Here is an 18089-nt window from a genome sequence, read left to right as displayed (position 1 = left end):
TCAACATGTTTAAAGAGAGACAAAACAAAAATATCTGCCTTAAAATATTATGAATATGATAATTAGCTATTTCTTATAGCACCTTTCATACAAGAAATGCACACAATATACATGTAGATAAAATAATAATACTAGATACAAGAAAGATAATGAACTACCTAAAAAGATTATTGAGGTTAAAGATATAAAAAAAAATACTTACATCTTTTTTCCGAGTGGTTCTGTTAAGGAAAGGAAAACTACGTCATATGTTTTCTCCACGCTGATTGGACGAGCGACGAGAAGGATGTGACATCACGTCGTGTGGAAGAACCGGAACAAACAAAGAGCAGCAGGAGCAGATCAGCTGTTCGTGTTTGAGTCCAGATTAAATATTAAAGTGTTCCCGGTGTGTGTGTCCGTGTGTGTGTCTGTGTGTGTGTGCAGCAGAGTTACACGTTACATCTGCAGCTGGAGAAAGAAACTGAAGATGTTAGAACAACATTAGCCAAACACCAGGATTTTTCATGTTTTTTTATTTTATTTAAACATCACCTATTGTGTTTTTTTAAATTCGTAAACCGTGACGTTTAGTTTATATATTTTTTAATTTATTATAAATCATTCGGAGTGGGAATGAAGGGCTCCCGCTCCGTGATGTCGAGCCGGAGGAGGAGCAGCAGCAGCGGGGCGGCCGGGCTCCTCTACCCGCTGCTCGGTGCCTGTCTCTGGGCTGCGGTGGTCGGGTTCAAGCCGGTGATCATCGTCCACGGTTTGTTCGACAGCTCCGGGGATTTTAAAAACCTGCAGCGGTTCATCAACGAGGTTAGTGGGCAGAAGAAAGAGGAAGAAAGAGCAAGTTTCAAAGTATACAAACGTGTGTTATGTATTAGTTTCCCCCTCCCAGTATCAACACAGGCCTTTTATCACCTCCTCAGATACACTGTGTACTTTTCACTGGTTTCAATGGTAGAGCCAGGAGATTGGTTTATAATGTTGACAGTCAGGTACATTGACTCAAGTACTTTGTTTTTGTGTAATATTTAGTTATTATACTTGAGTATTTCCATTGCATTCGCCTTCAAAGAGGCAGATGTTGTACTTTTTACTCTACAGGTGCTTTAAAACTACAGTTACTTTGTATTTTAAACATTAATAAAACAACATTAAATTTAAACAGAAATAGATGATCCCATGTTATCACAGGTCAAGATAAGAGTGTATTATTCTCTTTATTTGGATTCCCAGTAGAGCTGCAGGTTACAGTTATTTATATCGTTGACGAAACAGCTGATTACTTTCTCATTGTTTTGTTATATACATGTAAAAGAAACGTATATATCACACTTTCTTTGAGACCAAACAGTTGTGGTCCGGAAAACGGTATCTCCACCGTATAAAGCTACAACACTTCAGTCATGTGTACATTAATAAATACAATAAAAATGTTTAAATTACTGTATTTCTATAAGTAAAAGATCTGAGATCTTATTTAACCACAGCAGGAGAGAAACTGTAATATGAGTTCATACACTTGAAGGTTTGATAGAGTTATAACTACATTATTTTAGTTTAATTGAACCTGCCGTTTCCACTTAATTGTTCTACTATGTTCATTTGGATTTCAATTCGTTTTCTGCTGCATTACGGTTGTGAGAATCAGTTTGGTTATATTGATTTAGGATTATAATGAAAGGAAAAAATTCCATGTACTTTCCTTCTTGAATCACACTGAAACTCAGGCCCACCTAGTTGGGGTGGGTTTAATTCAGGGGACAATGGCGAGGTGGAGGAGGTTAAATCAAGTTTCAGTTCCTGTTTTTCACCTCCGCTGTATAAGAGTCAAACCGAAACAACCGCAAGTGGAAATTCAGACATTGCTCTTTCTTCTTCAGTTAGTTTGTCTCCCGACCTCTATTTATCGCTGATATTTAAAGCACATCCAGGTAAATTAGAAGCCAAACGTGCACAAGGGTCTCTAAGTAGTGAAAGTCGGCTTCTTAACCCTGTTGTTGTGGTTGTTTAAATGCTAAGGCTCGTGTTTCTATTCTACACGAGGAATAACTTCCACTCCTGCTCTCTCCCGCAGTCTCACCCTGGAACCAACGTGACCGTCATCGACCTGTTTGACCGGAGTGCCAGCCTGCAGCCCATGTGGAAGCAGGTGGAGGGATTCAAGGCAGCTATTTATCCAATCCTGCAAAACGCAGAAGACGGCGTCCATTTCATCTGTTACTCTCAAGGTGTGTGAGTGCATTTGTGCAGGTGAAATAAACGTGTGGTATTTCTTTTAAGATGATGCAACAGGCTTGGTATGTGATTCATTTATTACTTCATTCTGACAAAAACTGATCTCATTATGACACTTGTGTCTACAAACTAAATGTTTATCATCATATCTTTATTCAAAGATAAGGCTTTAAAAGATTCTATTTGATTTTCCTATGACAAATATTTATGATTTATACTTTCACCAGCCAGCAGCACTAAATGTTCCTGTTTGTAAAAATTAGATTTTCTTTTCCCAACATACATGTAATTTACCATTGGGCAATTTTGTGCAACAATTTTCCGAAGAACATGAATGTTTCTTTAAAGAAGTTTGGATTTCAATTGCATTTTCAAATTTAAGATTAAAAGTCCTGTATCTTACATCAATGTGATGAATAACATTCTACGTATTTCATATAATCAGAAGATGAAAAAAGACTTTTAATTGGCAGTGTCCTACTTGCATCCTCAAAGCCTGATGGGAAATATTCTGTGTGGTTTTTATTTTACAGGCGGGCTGGTTTGCAGAGGAATCCTCTCCACTCTGCCCGACCACAACGTCCACTCCTTCATCTCTCTGTCCTCGCCTCAGGCCGGGCAATATGGAGGTGTGTTCAACTTCACAAGCCTCAACTGGTTTCAGGACTGGGCTCTTCTCTCCAGCTCTTAATCTCGTCTCTTGTTTCCCTTTCAGACACAGACTACTTAAGGTACCTCTTCCCTCAGTTTGTCAAGTCCAACCTCTTCCACCTCTGCTACACTGCGTTCGGTCAGAGGATATCCATCTGCAACTACTGGAATGGTGAGAAACATCTGGAATATCTCACACATAGACAGAGGGAGCTTGTGAAGCCTCGTGAGCCTCAGGTTGACGGTTGTTTGTCATCTCTCCTTTTCCAGACCCCCACCACAGAGACATGTATGTGAACAGCAGTGATTATCTGGCTCTGCTCAACAGTGAGAGAACCAATCCAAACTCGACAGGTCAGCGCATTTCTCCAGTAGCAGAAGATTGTTAATCCTGAGAATAAACCAAACATTATGGATATGTAATTATCAGATACAGCATATTTATCTTATCAGTGTTTCTCTTCTAAATCTCAGAGTGGAAGAAAAACTTCCTCAAGATCACAAAGCTGGTGTTGATCGGTGGACCAGATGATGGTGTCATCACTCCCTGGCAGTCGAGGTGAGTTCATCCTCTGTCCTGTTCAGTTTTTCCTGTAATATTTTTTTGTTCTCATGACGTGATCTTTCTTACAGACGCCTCTATTTCCCAGTAATCTGTGAAAACATTGTGCATGTGATTTTGTTGTAAAGAATCAGAGCATAGTTGCACATTATTCCCGCTTTGACAAAGTGAAAGTTGTGGTTTTCTACTCCATAGAATTGAGTCGCCAGTTGCCTTTAACTGAGCATGATGCTAAAATACCTCTTAAGAAACCAGGGTTAATGGACTTCTGTGAACATCGCTCGTACACTTGGTTCCCACAGGAGAACCGAACAATTCAGTAGTTGTTGACAGCACAGTCTGTTTTTTTCCACTTTCTGTTCACACATTAGGGAAATGTGTTTTTATGATCTGATGACTCTCATGTGATTCTCACACGTTATTTTCATCCCATCTGAATTTTACAGTCAGTTTGGATTTTTTGACGACAATGAGACCGTTGTGGAAATGCAGCAGCAAGATGTGAGTGTGTAACCGTGCAACAGACACACACATACACAACACTGGTTGTTGGTTCATGTTTATGGCCTCTCTGGTGTTATTATTAACTTTTTGTTAGTTATTTATCGTGTCACCCACAAGCAGACCAGACACGGTGTCATTGTAGTACTGAAACAAGATTCTTAAATTCTTAATATACTATAAGTGCAGAACTCCAAATATAAGTGTGGAATTTTGCTTTCAATCCTAACATTTTTTAAGTTTTTGACAATCCAGTGATATTTGTCAGTACAATCATGTGTCCACTACAAACAGAGACAGACAATATTAAATTTAAAGCTTTAATGGAGCCAAAGGCCAAAATGCAAACATGTATAGGCTTAAAATATTATCAGGTTGTTAACTATAATTGTTGCCCCACATTATGCTTCCTCTATACATCCCCTTAAAATATAACAGGAACCTTAGTAGATTCATGTATAGAAGGAAGATCAGTATTTTGGACCTGAATATGACTGACAGTGGGTTGGGGCCCACATTGTCTTAACTTAACTTAACTTCACACTAACTGTGGGTTTTGTTGTTCTCGTTCCAGTTCTTCTTGAGGGATGTTTTTGGTCTGAAGACGCTCTCGGCTCGCGGGGATCTGATGATCTGTTCTGTTCCTGGAGTCGAACACACCCTTTGGCACTCTAACGAGACGGTGTTCCACCTGTGTATGGAGAAGTGGCTGGTGTAGATCCAAACTCCTGCACACAGACAAACACACACACGCACACACCCATACACACACACACACACACAAAGATATACACGATTAGCAGATTTATAAGCTCTTTACTTTCCACCTGTTTGAAACTCGGGCACGGAAATCATTTTATAGTATCCTCACAAACCTTTGTGAGTTTTAAGGTCATTAACACACTTTGGATTACGCTTCATAGAGATCTCCTCTCGATCAAACAGTGTTATGTTTGACTTTACTCCTACTTCTCTACTCGTTTTGATCAAGTTTATGTTTTTAAAGATTAATTTTGTTCTTGCGTTCATCCTGTTGTCTAGGAGGTTACTTTAAAATGAATAGTTTGACATTTCCCATAATTTTCCAAAATTTCAAACTGTTTCTTTTAAACCGTCAAATCCAACACAGATGCAAAGGCTTTCACAAACCTGGTAATGGTTTAACTCTGATTATGTTATCACATTCTGCAAAGGGAAAAGCATATCCGACATTAAAGGAGCATTCTGTGAATTTGAGTCTGCATTTTCATGAAGTTTGCAAGAAACGGATTAAAAAAGAGAAGACCCTGGTGAGAGTTAAGAGGCCATCAGAACTACAGTACCTGTCTAATGCTTGGACGGCTTCTCTCTCCTTTTTAATTCTTTACACAATTATCTTCTGTTTTTTTTTAATTTGAATGTGTCAGTTTTTACCTGAACACAAATGCGACAAAGTGAATGTCTTTCAAGAGAGACTGTCTGAAAACATTTTTTCAAACAATACCTACAAATTGGTGGAGTGCCCTTTTAATTAATTTATATTTAAAAAAGGGGAGTTTATTACTATCAAATACCAAGCCCTCATACATACTGTACACCCATGTGTGTGTTTCCTCACACATACCTCAGAAACACAGCCACAACAGTGCCTGAGCGACGTTCTGTCATCCACATGTACAGACTCACTTTCCCGCTCATCTTTTGATGCAGTAATTTATGTATTTTTTTTTTAATCCTTCCATTTTGAATCCTTTTTATTAGTGTGTACATCTTGATGTCTTTACCATGCAGTGCTTCTGAGCTGTACTCTATCGTGTTCTTAGATCCAGCCTTAATATTACCCCCTCATGCCTCAGTGTTTAATGTCCATTACCGAAGTGCTACGACCCACTGCCTCTTGTGTCGGTGTTAAAAGTAATGATAGGAGAGGAAGAGTGGCTGGAGAGGGGCTGTGGTGTGTCAGTGTTTACTTGTCCAACAGACTATTGTACGTGACGCTCTATACCTCCCATCGCGTTTAGATATCTCAGGCGTTTGAGCAACCATGTTCGTTTGTCTCTGTTAGAAAAAGGGATTTGTTTCTTGTGACTTTGCATTTTGTTGGATGTTATATTTGCTGCCTGTTGTATTTACAGTTATTTGTCAAAGAAGAAGAAACTGAAATATCTAATCTGTGTCTTTAAAAAAAAAGAAGTGAACTACTGTTGCACAATGTTCAGCCAATGAAGACAAGGGAAATGATAAAGAGGGATTTGAAGTTGCTAAATTTTATGTATTGCTTTAAATATTGTTGACTGATGCTTGTTAAAAATGAATTGATCCTCAGCGATTGCATGTGGATAAAGGATTTAAGGGACGTCCTCTCAGCTCAGTCTTCTTGCAGGTATTAAATGTGGATATAACAACTTTTTAAAACTCAAACAAAAATAGCTATTTTGACATTATCCCACAGTTTCTACAGTATTTGATCTGCGAATGAAAATGTGTCAAATTTTGTCACGTCCTCAATAAAAGGCTGTTTTTGAAGATCTGCTTCAGGTTTAGTTTCATTTCAACTTTCACAGTCTGGTCTGCTCACGACACAAAATACCTTAAATCAACCAAACTAACACGGACTGATACAGAAACAAGGCTCATGCAGTCACACACATTATTTGCATGTTGATGAGTAAAAAGAAAATGCAGCAGAAACATATTCTGATCGAACCCTAGCTGTCAAATAAAAGAGGAGAGTAAAAGGTAGATTTCTCTCAGTAATATTGGAGGAAGACACAGAGAGTAGAAATAATCATGTAGATCAGCTCAAGTAACAGAAATGACACTAATGTATAATAAATAACCCATAAGAACTAAAACATCCACTTACATACAAATGGCATTGATATTACTTTGAAACAGTTTGTACAAATACAGGTTTATCATCCATACATTTATCTATATTCTCAAACAGAAGCAGGGTGCAAATATACATGCACACAATGCACATAACCACCTCCTGTGCGTATATAAAGGTAAAGCATTGCTTGCAATACTTTTATTTATTACAGCTCTCCCGCACCAACTGTTTAACAACTTTAGTAAACTAGTCGAGTTCTATATAGAGATTGTATTTTGTGTACATCATTGCTGCTACTTTTCATTTTCTTGTGTTTAAATATGTACTCAGTCTCTACCCTCGTGTTTATCTTCCTGACCATTCTCTCCGTTGAATGCAAGTGCAATGAAATCCACCAGAAACTGGAGTCAAATTCTGTGAGCACAAATAGGCTTGTACGTGTACGTTTTATTCTGACGGAGTATAAGTACCACACAATTGTACTTGAGTATAAAACACATTGAACCCCCATCATAATTTAAAAAAAATAACGAGGCGGAGAAGTTGCTCTTTGCACTAGTTTTTATAGTATAGTTTTTATAAATTTTATCCGTTTTTTTTCTGTGTTTTACATCCACAGATATATGTTGTGTTTTTATAGGGAGGGCTATTGTGTGTTTTCGTTTCTTTACTTGTTAGGTGTTAATGAGTTTAGGCCCTTATAATAATAACAATAAAAATATGATAATAAAAATAATACCAATAATAGTAAAATGATAATAGGTGCTCGAGCCTTCAACTTAAAAGTATAACACCAGCAGCATTAAAGTTACCTTAATATTTCCCTGCCTCTAAACAACATCCGGAGCCTGTCGAACTCCAGGACTACATTTCCACGCATGCCTCGCTCACCGGAAGTGCCCGGCCGGTCCACCGGATATGAGCCCGCGTCTCCTCCGCAGGCCCTTTCCCGTCTGTGAGCAGCGTCGTACAGAGCGACCGACACGAGTGAGTGAGAAAAATCTCCTTTTACTCGGTTTATTTCTCGTTGAAAAGCACATGGGCGTGTAGAAGAAGCTTCGCTCGATCCCGTTAATCGGGACAAACCTCGAAGATTCAGCAGTTTAGCGGAAACGAGGTTTTATTTTCCTCCTGAATGTCACAACGGCGGTTAGCGTTAGCATGTGGCTAGCAGGTTAGCACGTGTGGATGCGGCGTGTCCCACCAGCGCTGGGATGGAAGTCGTTAGATTTTCATGTTCAGGGGTTTATTGCTCAAAAAGTATCGTTTGTGTAGATCTGTAAACTCTTATACTAACGATTTGAAAACCCTCCGTCGGTTAAAGACGAGTAAAATCGTCATTATCACGCTGGTTTCTCAGCCTCCGTGTTGGAAACAGGCTCCATCTCCGGCCCTGCTGTGAGACCCCTTCACTTCTACCTGCTCTGGTCTCACTGTTATCTGTCATGTTTTAATAGCTTTAGACATGTTATCTGCAATATAACGATAAATCCAAACCCATCGTTTCCTTCATTTAGTAACATTTTGTGTTGTGAGGCTGCACTTCCTGCTTCCATCTGCGTCTATATATAACATTTAAGTCGTGAATGACGCTCAAACCTTTTGTAGGTAAATGTTACGCACGGTTTTATCCTTGGGACACTTTGTTTAAGTTGTTACAATAATTTACGTGTTTGATATAACTTAATTAAAGCAGAGAACAGATGAGCTACTCACCCGTTAGGTTGTTTCTGTGTAAAACTACTACCCCCGTACCTTAAAAACGGTTATTTCCTCTTTTAAATATGTGGAATTACAATAAAACTAAATAAAAGTAAAAGTACAACAAAGTAAAAATGTGAAATATGCCCAAAATGGCCACTAAATGCAAAATAGCAGGCTTACTGTTGCATATTTCCAATTGCACCTGAGACTTTTTTGTTTGTCTGGTCATGCTACACCTGTGTATCGATATTTGTGAAGATCGGTTAATGTAAACCTGTTCTGGGGGTCTCGGGGGCACCGTTGAGCCATTTTGTGAAGCCCATTGAAAATTCCTCCAGAAAACGTACATTTTCACCACTTTCTGCAATTTTGGTAATTTGAGAATGTTAAAGACCTCAAAAAGCCAATTCATTTGCCTGGATTATAATAATCCTTACAATTTCAATAGGGCCTCACCTGTTGGTGCTCGGGCCCTAAATATAAATTAGATTTTCAGTGTAAATATTCCATACATCTTCCATTCACTGCTTTATTTTCACGATGCTCATTAGTCTGTTTTCTACCATGTGCACTAAGCGAGGCTAGAGTCACGCCTGGACACTACCGTTGTCCTGAGTGTGCTAGAGTGCTCGCAGAGGAACGTCTTTGCTTATTCATTGGCTGTAGTCTCATGTGGCCCAGCCAATCACCAGCTCAGATACATTTCACCAACCTACCAGGGGTTTACTTCACCCCGATCTGACACCCATACACCCGATCATTAATTGTCCATTTCTCTGTCCTTCAGTGACTGAGTGGGAGACTGCCCCAGCCGTGGCTGAGAGCCCAGAGATCAAGCTCTTCGGCAAGTGGAGCACCGACGATGTTCAGATCAATGACATCTCCCTGCAGGTGAGATCCCCCCCCCTTCTTCAGCTGCTTGTTGTTGTGTTCTGATGATTCAAAGCGAGGCTAGAGTCACGCCTAGACACTGACCTTTTGTCCTGGTGTGCTAGAGTGCTCGCAGAGGAAAAGATCTTTGCTTATTCATTGGCTGTAGTCTCATGTGTCCCAGTCAATCACCAGCTCAGATACATGATGTCTCCATATGTGTTGTGCAAAGTTATTCTTCAAAATGAACCTGTGTGAACCACATCACCTAATCTGCCTCCGTGTCACTACAGGATTACATTGCAGTGAAAGAGAAGTACGCCAAGTACCTGCCCCACTCTGGAGGACGCTATGCCGCCAAGCGTTTCCGTAAGGCCCAGTGCCCCATCGTGGAGCGTCTGACTAACTCCATGATGATGCACGGCCGCAACAACGGCAAGAAGCTGATGACAGTGCGCATCGTCAAGCACGCCTTCGAGATCATCCACCTGCTGACCGGAGAGGTACACACGGCTTCTGTGCAACACCTTCAACCATTGTTTGTCAAGGCGACACCTTCAAATAGTCTGTAGTCAAAGTGTAAAGAGTAAACCGGTAAAGTCTTCATCTGTCCATGTTTTCATTGTATTTATACACTAGTTAGTGTTAACTTACAAAGTATAAAGTCTCCACAGATTCCAAGTTCTTTGTCCTTCTCTCAAGACCCTTCACTGTTGTTAAATTTCAATATATGGTATAATACGGCATAATGTTTAATATATGAATATCACTTCTGGCAAAACACCAGATTAAGCAGGTTACGGGCATGGTATTTGTTACCCGGTGTTGTGTATTGGTTTGGATATTTCTAAATACCTTTTCAAATGTTTCTTTCCAGAATCCCCTTCAGGTCTTGGTGAACGCCATCATCAACAGTGGACCCCGTGAGGACTCCACCCGTATCGGTCGTGCCGGTACCGTCAGGAGGCAGGCCGTCGACGTGTCGCCCCTCCGCAGAGTCAACCAGGTGATATGACCACACCTGTTTATCTCTAAAAACTTGTTTACTTTTTAAAATATGTGGAATTACAATAAAACCCGTTTACAGCCCAACATCAACAAGAGGTTGTGCTTTGAAAATTGGATTTACGATTTTGAAGTTGAAATTTTCACTGCAAATATTCTATAAATCTTCCATTCACTGCTTTACCTTCACGATGTTCATTTCTCTGTTTTCTACTATGTGCACTAAGCGAGGCTAGAGTCACGCCTGGATACTACCGTTGTCCTGAGTGTGCTAGAGTGCTCGCAGAGGAACGTCTTTGCTTATTCATTGGCTGTAGTCTCATGTGGCCCAGCCAATCACCAGCTCAGATACATTTCACCACCTACCAGGGGTTAACTTCACTGATAATTTGTCAGATTGTTTCAACTCACTCTCTCTCGTTTGTTCTCAGGCTATCTGGCTGCTGTGCACAGGAGCAAGAGAAGCTGCCTTCAGGAACATCAAGACCATTGCCGAGTGTCTGGCTGATGAGCTGATCAACGCAGCTAAGGTAAATGTTCACACCGTTTTCCCTCGTTCTTGGTGTAAAACTCTGTCTTCCTTGTGTTCCCTAATGACATGAAGTCTCATAAACATAAGTTGTGATGCATTTCAAACTTTGACTCTCTTCTGTTTCAGGGTTCATCTAACTCCTATGCCATCAAGAAGAAGGATGAGTTGGAGAGAGTCGCCAAGTCCAACCGTTAAACATGTTTCCTTTCTAACAAAACAAATAAATTTGAAGAACCTTCTGTTTGGCTCCGGGCTTTTAATTAAACTCCTCACAAATGTTTTGACAGGAAGTCCAGCATCTAAAACACTCAGTTTATTAGGAACACCTAGCTAGAACTTAGTCCCTTCATGAAGGTTAAAATCAAAGTTATGAAGATGTTGATTCAACGGTTTTCTGGTTTAAGGATGTTTGTGCTGCTGTAAAACCTTCATTATACAGGTGTTTATTTAGCCTACATTCATTTATAATGGGACAAATAAACATGTATTGGTAAATGCATCCATTTAAACAGCAATGCAAACTGCAGCCTCCAGTCCCCACTACTTTGATTTCAATAAAGACATGACGCAGGATTAACTGCACATCTGTATTTATTTAGATGTTCCAAGTAAACTTAACAGGAGCAAGATGAACAGCAAAATAAGTATCGGTTGAATTTTATTGACATCTACAAATTAATACATTGAAAAGTTAAAGCAAATGAACTTGCAGCTATTTTATCATGAAATTAATACCAAACTTTAATTGTAATGTAAAAGCTATAAATGGGTTGGAGTTAGATTTTGGTACCACAAGGTTCTTAAGTTTAGTTAACTCAAACTGAAATGGAAGATTTTAAACATTTTTATGTAACATGTCCGTCAGTTCCTGCAAAGTCTCGTCAGCTCACAAGCGACGAGTTGAACAGTGAGAAACTACAGATGAATTCAGTGGTTTCATGAGTGGTCTTAAGACTTAATGGTCTGCACTGTTTGTCCAACAGGGGGCAGCTGTGCCAACAATCAACTTGTTTACCACAGCAACAGATGGATCATACTCTCCTTCATACAAATTCTGCATGTCAGTGTTTCCTATAACAATAAATAGACAAGGATTTTGATGAGGGGAAAGCGGGTGATGCCTCCACTGCTACATGAACACGTGCAGGTTAAATGCTGTGTAATAAACTGAGCGGACCCTTCAGAAATATGTGTGTTTTCTGTTGATGAGGAGGCAGAGTGACGACAGAGACGCTCCCAGTTTGGAGGCCTCGCTGCAGGCTGTAGGCAGGAGGGTGTAGTCCTGCAGCTTCTGGAAGGCCTGCGGAGGGGAAACAAGTTACTCATCCAGACGCACACTCGTCTGCAGTGGAACACACTGAGCTGGAAGAACACTAAGGAAGAAGTCCAACAAAAGAAGGAAAATATGCTTCACTGGCTAGAATCAGAGGGCATACTAGGAAAAAATCACACCATGACTTTAGTGATTTATCTTCACTGTAGTTTCCCCTTTTCTTCAATATCTTAAAGTTAGATTATGAGTCTTGAAAGATGACTATAGATAGAAACTTTGCAAAGAGCAACAACAACACCTAATCTGCTCTAAAAGTTTCATTATTCCTGTTTGTCATTATTTTCTGATTTTCCTTAAGTTGCCATTGTCCTGTGGTTAATCTACTGATCATCTACAGCTGCACATCTGCCCCGGAAATAAAATCCTAACCAATAGAGTTTGAATGCTATATTTAGATTTTCCTGGTGCCTGCAATGGAAACGCAGAGTTCCTGCAAAGATTCCTAGTTCCTGGGGAAAGTTCCAGCTGAACAGAAAAAGCTATTATCTCTGGGCAGTTAAGTTAAGATGAAAATCCTTTAATGTGACAAAGACAAGGCTCCTTTTGAACGTGGAGGTTCTGGCTGGACTCACAGAGACGCTCTCAGGACACTCCTCCGCAGGCCGGTGCAGCAGGAAGTCGCGTTTCGATGGACCTTTGATGTAGATGCAGTTTGCGGCCACTTCCTCTGGGACCGTCAGGATTTCATAGTGGTGATCGGTCAGCTGTTCCATCATCTGGAGACACACACACACACACTTAATGCAGTAGACCACACCCAGCATTACACACACACACTCCAGGACAACAGCATTAATAATATGACGTTAGCAGCGTTGAGATGATGTGTGTGGTTCACATTACGACAGAGGAGAGAAACACACACATGATAAATAACAAGGGAGAGATGTTGGAGTCTGGCTAATGAATGATTTTCTAAAACTCAGAGAAACAGTTCATGACTATTGACAGAAAATTTGATAAATATGATTTAAAATAAGACTCGTTATCTGGTTTAACTGCTCATGATTTTCAAAAATGTCATCAATACCCGGAGTGTCTTCTTGGCCCCTTCACTGTTGCTGATGATGATGGTGTCTGGTCCTCCCATGGAGCAGATGTTCTTCAGTCGGGCTCCACCACAGACCGGGACCGTGGACACGGCAAAGTCCTGCAAAGCAGTTGGAGATTGAAAGGTTGAATCCACACAGACAAACACACACAGATACAGGTTTAAGTACAGCTTCCCCCCCATTCTAATTTATCACTTATAGCCACGTGTTCATTGTTTTCTCCAAATGTCAATTCCTCAACAACAAAACACTCAGAGTTTTACTTGAATATGCACCAAACTGGAAACACTTAACATGCCTGATTTATAAAAATCAAGATCCATGATTTATCCCCTATAAATGGCTTTTGTTGCAATGTTGTAGAAAGTGAGAAATTTCCTGAATCCAACACTTAACTAATCTACATCTGCACGAAACTTTGATGAGTTCTTCCCGGACTCAGGCCTCACTTCATTTGTTGGAAGTCATTTTAGTATTTTAGCAGCCGGAGATCCCATTCCTCCACCGAAGCTAACGCCCAATCTCACAATGTTAAAGATCCGCCCATTCATCCTGATCTAGTGTGTAATCGGTTCTTTTGGTCACAACCCGAGCCCCTCCATAAAATAATCTGAAAATCAACTGAGTAGTTTTTGCATAATCCAGCTAACTAACAAGAACAGATGTGGGGGAGGGGGGCCTTGAACATGTCTAACACTGGAGTTTTATGAATGACAATGAAGGGAAGCCTTGTGAAAACCTCGAGTAACAACTGACACATGATCTGTTCAATCTGCTGCTCTTCCTCTTTCACCCCCTCCCTCCTGATCTGACCACATGAATCCTCACACACACACACACACACACACACTGATTCATACCAGACTGACAACTCACTCACACAAACCCCCACCCAGCACACACAGATGAAAAGTGTGGGTGTGTGTGATAAAAACCGAAGTGTGTGACATGCACTTAAGTGAAGTGAGGGGATCAATACTGGTGTGTGTAGCGGGGGGGTCCCTCTGTGTGGTCTCTGTTATTCGGACAAAGGAACAACCTCATTCATCACTGTTTACAGACTATAATTCCCCCAATGCATTGCAGCAAGTGGCCACCTGCTCACTTCGGCAGCCGGGGTTCATCTTCAGACAAGAGTCTTCGCAACACAACCATCTTTGTTGCACTGGCGACAAACTGAAACTCCACTGGTTATTTCAGAGGAGCTTTTGTCTGATGTTTGTACAGACGCAGCCAGAGGTCGGACTCTGTTCCACGCAACGATTCACATTCATGGAACCGCCTCTTACCTTGAAAGTGTCAGCCAGCACCTCGGCTCCTCTGCGGTTGGTGTGGGACGAGATGCCGACGAAGAACTCCCTCCCGGTGAAGAGGACGTCGCTGCCCTCCAGCGTGGCTCCTCCAGAGTCGCCCTCCTCACTCCCCATCTCCACCACGGTCAGGTTCAGCTCCGACATGATCCTCCTGACCGCCTCCGCCTGGAGACACGGAGAGAGGGACCGGCTTAACCAAGCAAATCATCTCACGAATGCAAATCAGAAACTTGCCAATAAAAGCTGAACAATTAATTCAAGTTTTTGGGGCTTTTGAGCTGTTTTTCATGATTGATTCCTGTTTTGTCTATATAAAAAACATTAGGGTTTAACAGACTTTTAATATTTTAATTGGTCCATTATTTCCTATAACTACAACCAACCTACTGATTAACAGTTCTTAAATAATGTGTCACAATAATGAATGAGTCGTATTTAACAGGTTGTTTTCTGCATTTTACTCTCAAGTCTGAAAGGAAACTAAATCCATCTGTTCATCCAGTTAATTATGTATCAATACTGGAACCATGAAAGAGAATTCATTGCCAGTTAATTTCCCTCTTCATACACCACGATGTAATGAACTGAAACAAAAGGCTTCTCCTCGCTGCCTGTTTATCTCACGAAGCTAGATTAAGTGCTTGATCCTGAGATTAGAGGAAGTGGGTCACTAAGAGCATGTTCTTCCCCCTGCTGGCGTTACCTCGCTGCGTCTCTGCTGCTTGAAGGGCCTGGTGATGAGCGCCGTGTCGCCCTGGATCACCGCCACATCCTCCATCCTCCAGCTCTCCGGCAGGTCCGGGTCGGGGGGGATCTCGATGAGCTGCAGGCCCACCTTCTGCCTCAGGGCTCCCGTCAGGCAGCCGAACTGACGCTGGGCTTTGGCCAGGTCCACCGAGGCCTCGCCGTTCTCCCGGGCGTCTGCCGCGGCCTTCCCAAAGGTCTCTGGGATGCCCCTCACCACGGCGTGGGTGAAGCGGCCGTACGGACACATGTTGGCCATGTTTCTACAGAGAGGCTGTTTGTGAAGTGGTAGCGAGGGTTAGTGTTCAACCAAAAGGAGCCAGTGAGATAGATGTGATTGTGTATGAAGGGAGATGAGCTGTGGAAGCTAATCGGACGAATCAGGAGGTCCAGAGGGGAGCGGAGAGCATCTTCATCTTCATCGCTGTGGTTCCTCTCTCATCTCACCGCTCCACCGGCTGCTCCTCCGTCTGCAGAGACAGAAACAGACCACCTCAGCTTTAGAGAGAAGGAAACAGACCACCTCAGCTTTAGAGAGAAGGAAACAGACGCATCAGGGAAAGGGCCAAACTCAATGACTCCTGACAGTTCGTTTTACCGTCTCAATCTTTAACCACCATGATAACCTCAGTGATTTAGTTAGTACTGGAACAGCAGGAGAGTTGCTTGCACTCATATCTAGAATCTGGTAGCATCCACAAATTGTGTGTGTTCAAGAAACGCTGATGTTGGTCCTGATTCAGACATTTAGGGTCAACGTCTACACTCGAGGTGAAGAGCTGTCGACCTTATCTCCTCCACTCTGGCTCCCCTTGCTTTGGGTTGTTGTTTCATGTCTTCATGGCTCTAGACTTGTTTACACGTGGTTGTGTTGCTGTTCTGTGCACATTTGATGAATTATAAAACAAAAGACTAACTAAGCTAAAAGCCTTCTTCTTCCATGGTTAGGTTGTAGATCACATTAATTTGGAGACTTGGTGACTTGGTTTTCAATTAAACGCATCGAAACAAATCAAAAGTTAAGAACCTGAGTGTTACACTTGACTCGGAACTAGTTATTAATCCAAGCATAAATAATGTCATTTGATATTTTAGAAATATGGAAAAAAGATCCCATTACTCAGGTTTTCTCAATGAGAATTGATTTGTTTTTAAGTCTCTTAATGGTGCAGCACCCTCATACATGCTGGTTGTTCATCCCAGTATGTTCCTCAGCGTCCCCTTGGGTCTTCCTGCTAAATAAACCAAAAATGAACTCCAACAACTTTGGGGAAGCAGTTTTCTGTTGTTATGCACCAACTGTTTGGAGGAAACACGTCAGACAAACTACTTCTATTGATAACAAACAACTGAAGACCGATTTCTATGATCCTGCTTTTAAATCATTTGACCTTTTACTAGCTTTATTCCTTTACCACAAGTCTAAGTTTCATTGCCACCATGTTCCTATCGATCCATCTTATTCCATGTCTTGGATTTAATCGTAAAGCTGCATATAAAGTTTACTCTTATATATTATTATTATAATAAAACCATCCCCATGCAGCTGAAACAACAGAGAGAGAGAGAGAGAGAGAGAGAGAGAGAGAGAGAGAGAGAGAGAGAGAGAGAGAGAGAGAGAGAGAGAGAGAGAGAGAGAGAGAGAGAGAGAGAGAGAGAGAGAGAGAGAGAGAGATGACCGAGCTGAGAGAAAACAACAGGATCATTGTCCTGCAGACTCGGATTCTAAAGAAACATTATTCAAACAATCTGCTGCAGAGCTTTTCTTCTTCTGGACTCGGGTTCACATCTGGGACAATCGCTCTTTCATCAAGTTCCTGAAAATCACAGACTCCCACTGAGGCACTTCCACACAGGATGTGTTCCCCCAACAAACCAGTGGAACTTTTAACACTTTTAGTGGAGTTTAAATAAAAAGTGATTTGTCCTCCTCAAGCAGCCGTTTGGGTTCGGGAGGAAAACAAGGTGTGTTTGTTTTGTGCAGCTGCAGAGACCGAGGTCAACATCAGGCAGAACACAACACATCTGGAGGAGCAGAGGAGCAGAGGAGCACCGCCCCGCGGATCAACTCCGTCTCCTCCCGACAAAACAGCAGGAAACTGTCCGCAACATTCACACGAGTCTCTGAACATGACGAGTATTTAAAGGTGTGTTTGTCGCTCACCGGGTTGAAGGTTCGATTCCTGCCGCTCGACCTCGTTTCCCTCCGCAGTGATTTAATTTCCTAACAGACCCCGCTCCCGTTATTCCCTGTGTGCCCTCAGACACCTACTCGGCCACCGTGGAGCCGAGTAGTTCCGGTCACTGATTTCAAAATAAATGTGTCCACGGGTCTAATAAATTGTACTAAAGTGCATATTTTACTACTTTAAGTACTTTCCACTTTATATATTGCATTGAAATTATTTACTTTTTACACTACATTTATTTGTCAACATTTTACAAATAAGTGTTTAAAAATACAATGTTTTGTTATACATAAAATTGCCAAACAAAATATAAATAAATAATGCGAAATTAGAGATGAGAAGATGAATCTATTAATTAGTTAGTATTTTGTCATGGTCAAGTTTAGAACAGATATCAAACATGTTGTGATCCCACTGTATGAAAAGGAATTTATTAAAAATAGGAACAAAGTAACAATAACAACACACAATTAAGATTGCCACAACTGAACGTTTAAAACAGAAACAGACTAAAGGGCACAAAGGAATATTGCACACAAGAGAAAACACCCTAAAAGTGACAATATAAAAACACTTATATAAATATAAA

General features: G+C 41.1%; 3 protein-coding genes and 3 non-coding genes across 6 annotated transcripts; 5 read left to right on the top strand and 1 right to left on the bottom strand.

Moving 5' to 3' along the window:
- Positions 1 to 363: 363 nt before the first annotated feature.
- Positions 364 to 6448, top strand: ppt2b (palmitoyl-protein thioesterase 2b). The gene is made up of 8 exons (XM_061092635.1): positions 364 to 804; positions 2069 to 2222; positions 2763 to 2858; positions 2945 to 3052; positions 3151 to 3234; positions 3355 to 3439; positions 3889 to 3943; positions 4518 to 6448. The coding sequence occupies exons 1-8, from the start codon at positions 616 to 618 to the stop codon at positions 4659 to 4661; spliced, it is 915 nt and encodes a 304-aa protein (XP_060948618.1). The 5' UTR covers positions 364 to 615; the 3' UTR covers positions 4662 to 6448.
- Positions 6449 to 7679: 1231 nt separating this feature from the next.
- On the top strand, positions 7680 to 11108 carry rps5 (ribosomal protein S5). The gene is made up of 6 exons (XM_061092637.1): positions 7680 to 7745; positions 9250 to 9353; positions 9626 to 9835; positions 10210 to 10338; positions 10769 to 10867; positions 10996 to 11108. Coding segments are annotated over exons 1-6 (612 nt in total). The 5' UTR covers positions 7680 to 7744; the 3' UTR covers positions 11065 to 11108.
- LOC133026528 (small nucleolar RNA SNORA3/SNORA45 family) lies at positions 9037 to 9167 on the top strand. The gene has a single exon (XR_009683194.1). It is a non-coding gene; the product is annotated as a small nucleolar RNA SNORA3/SNORA45 family (small nucleolar RNA).
- On the top strand, positions 9407 to 9540 carry LOC133026530 (small nucleolar RNA SNORA3/SNORA45 family). Its single transcript, XR_009683196.1, has one exon. It is a non-coding gene; the product is annotated as a small nucleolar RNA SNORA3/SNORA45 family (small nucleolar RNA).
- On the top strand, positions 10563 to 10693 carry LOC133026529 (small nucleolar RNA SNORA3/SNORA45 family). The gene has a single exon (XR_009683195.1). It is a non-coding gene; the product is annotated as a small nucleolar RNA SNORA3/SNORA45 family (small nucleolar RNA).
- Positions 11109 to 11525: 417 nt separating the features above from the next.
- Positions 11526 to 17565, bottom strand: ddah2 (DDAH family member 2, ADMA-independent). Its single transcript, XM_061093130.1, has 6 exons — positions 17476 to 17565; positions 15271 to 15781; positions 14544 to 14732; positions 13233 to 13352; positions 12775 to 12918; positions 11526 to 12169 (listed from the first exon to the last, which is right to left on the bottom strand). The coding sequence occupies exons 2-6, from the start codon at positions 15568 to 15570 to the stop codon at positions 12050 to 12052; spliced, it is 873 nt and encodes a 290-aa protein (XP_060949113.1). The 5' UTR covers positions 15571 to 15781; positions 17476 to 17565; the 3' UTR covers positions 11526 to 12049.
- Between the last annotated feature and the right edge of the window lie 524 nt (positions 17566 to 18089).

Source organism: Limanda limanda, chromosome 19 (genome assembly GCF_963576545.1).
Source record: "Limanda limanda chromosome 19, fLimLim1.1, whole genome shotgun sequence".
NCBI lineage: Eukaryota > Metazoa > Chordata > Actinopteri > Pleuronectiformes > Pleuronectidae > Limanda > Limanda limanda.
Note: the sequence above shows the minus strand (reverse complement) of the source record. Positions and strands in the feature narration are given on the sequence as shown.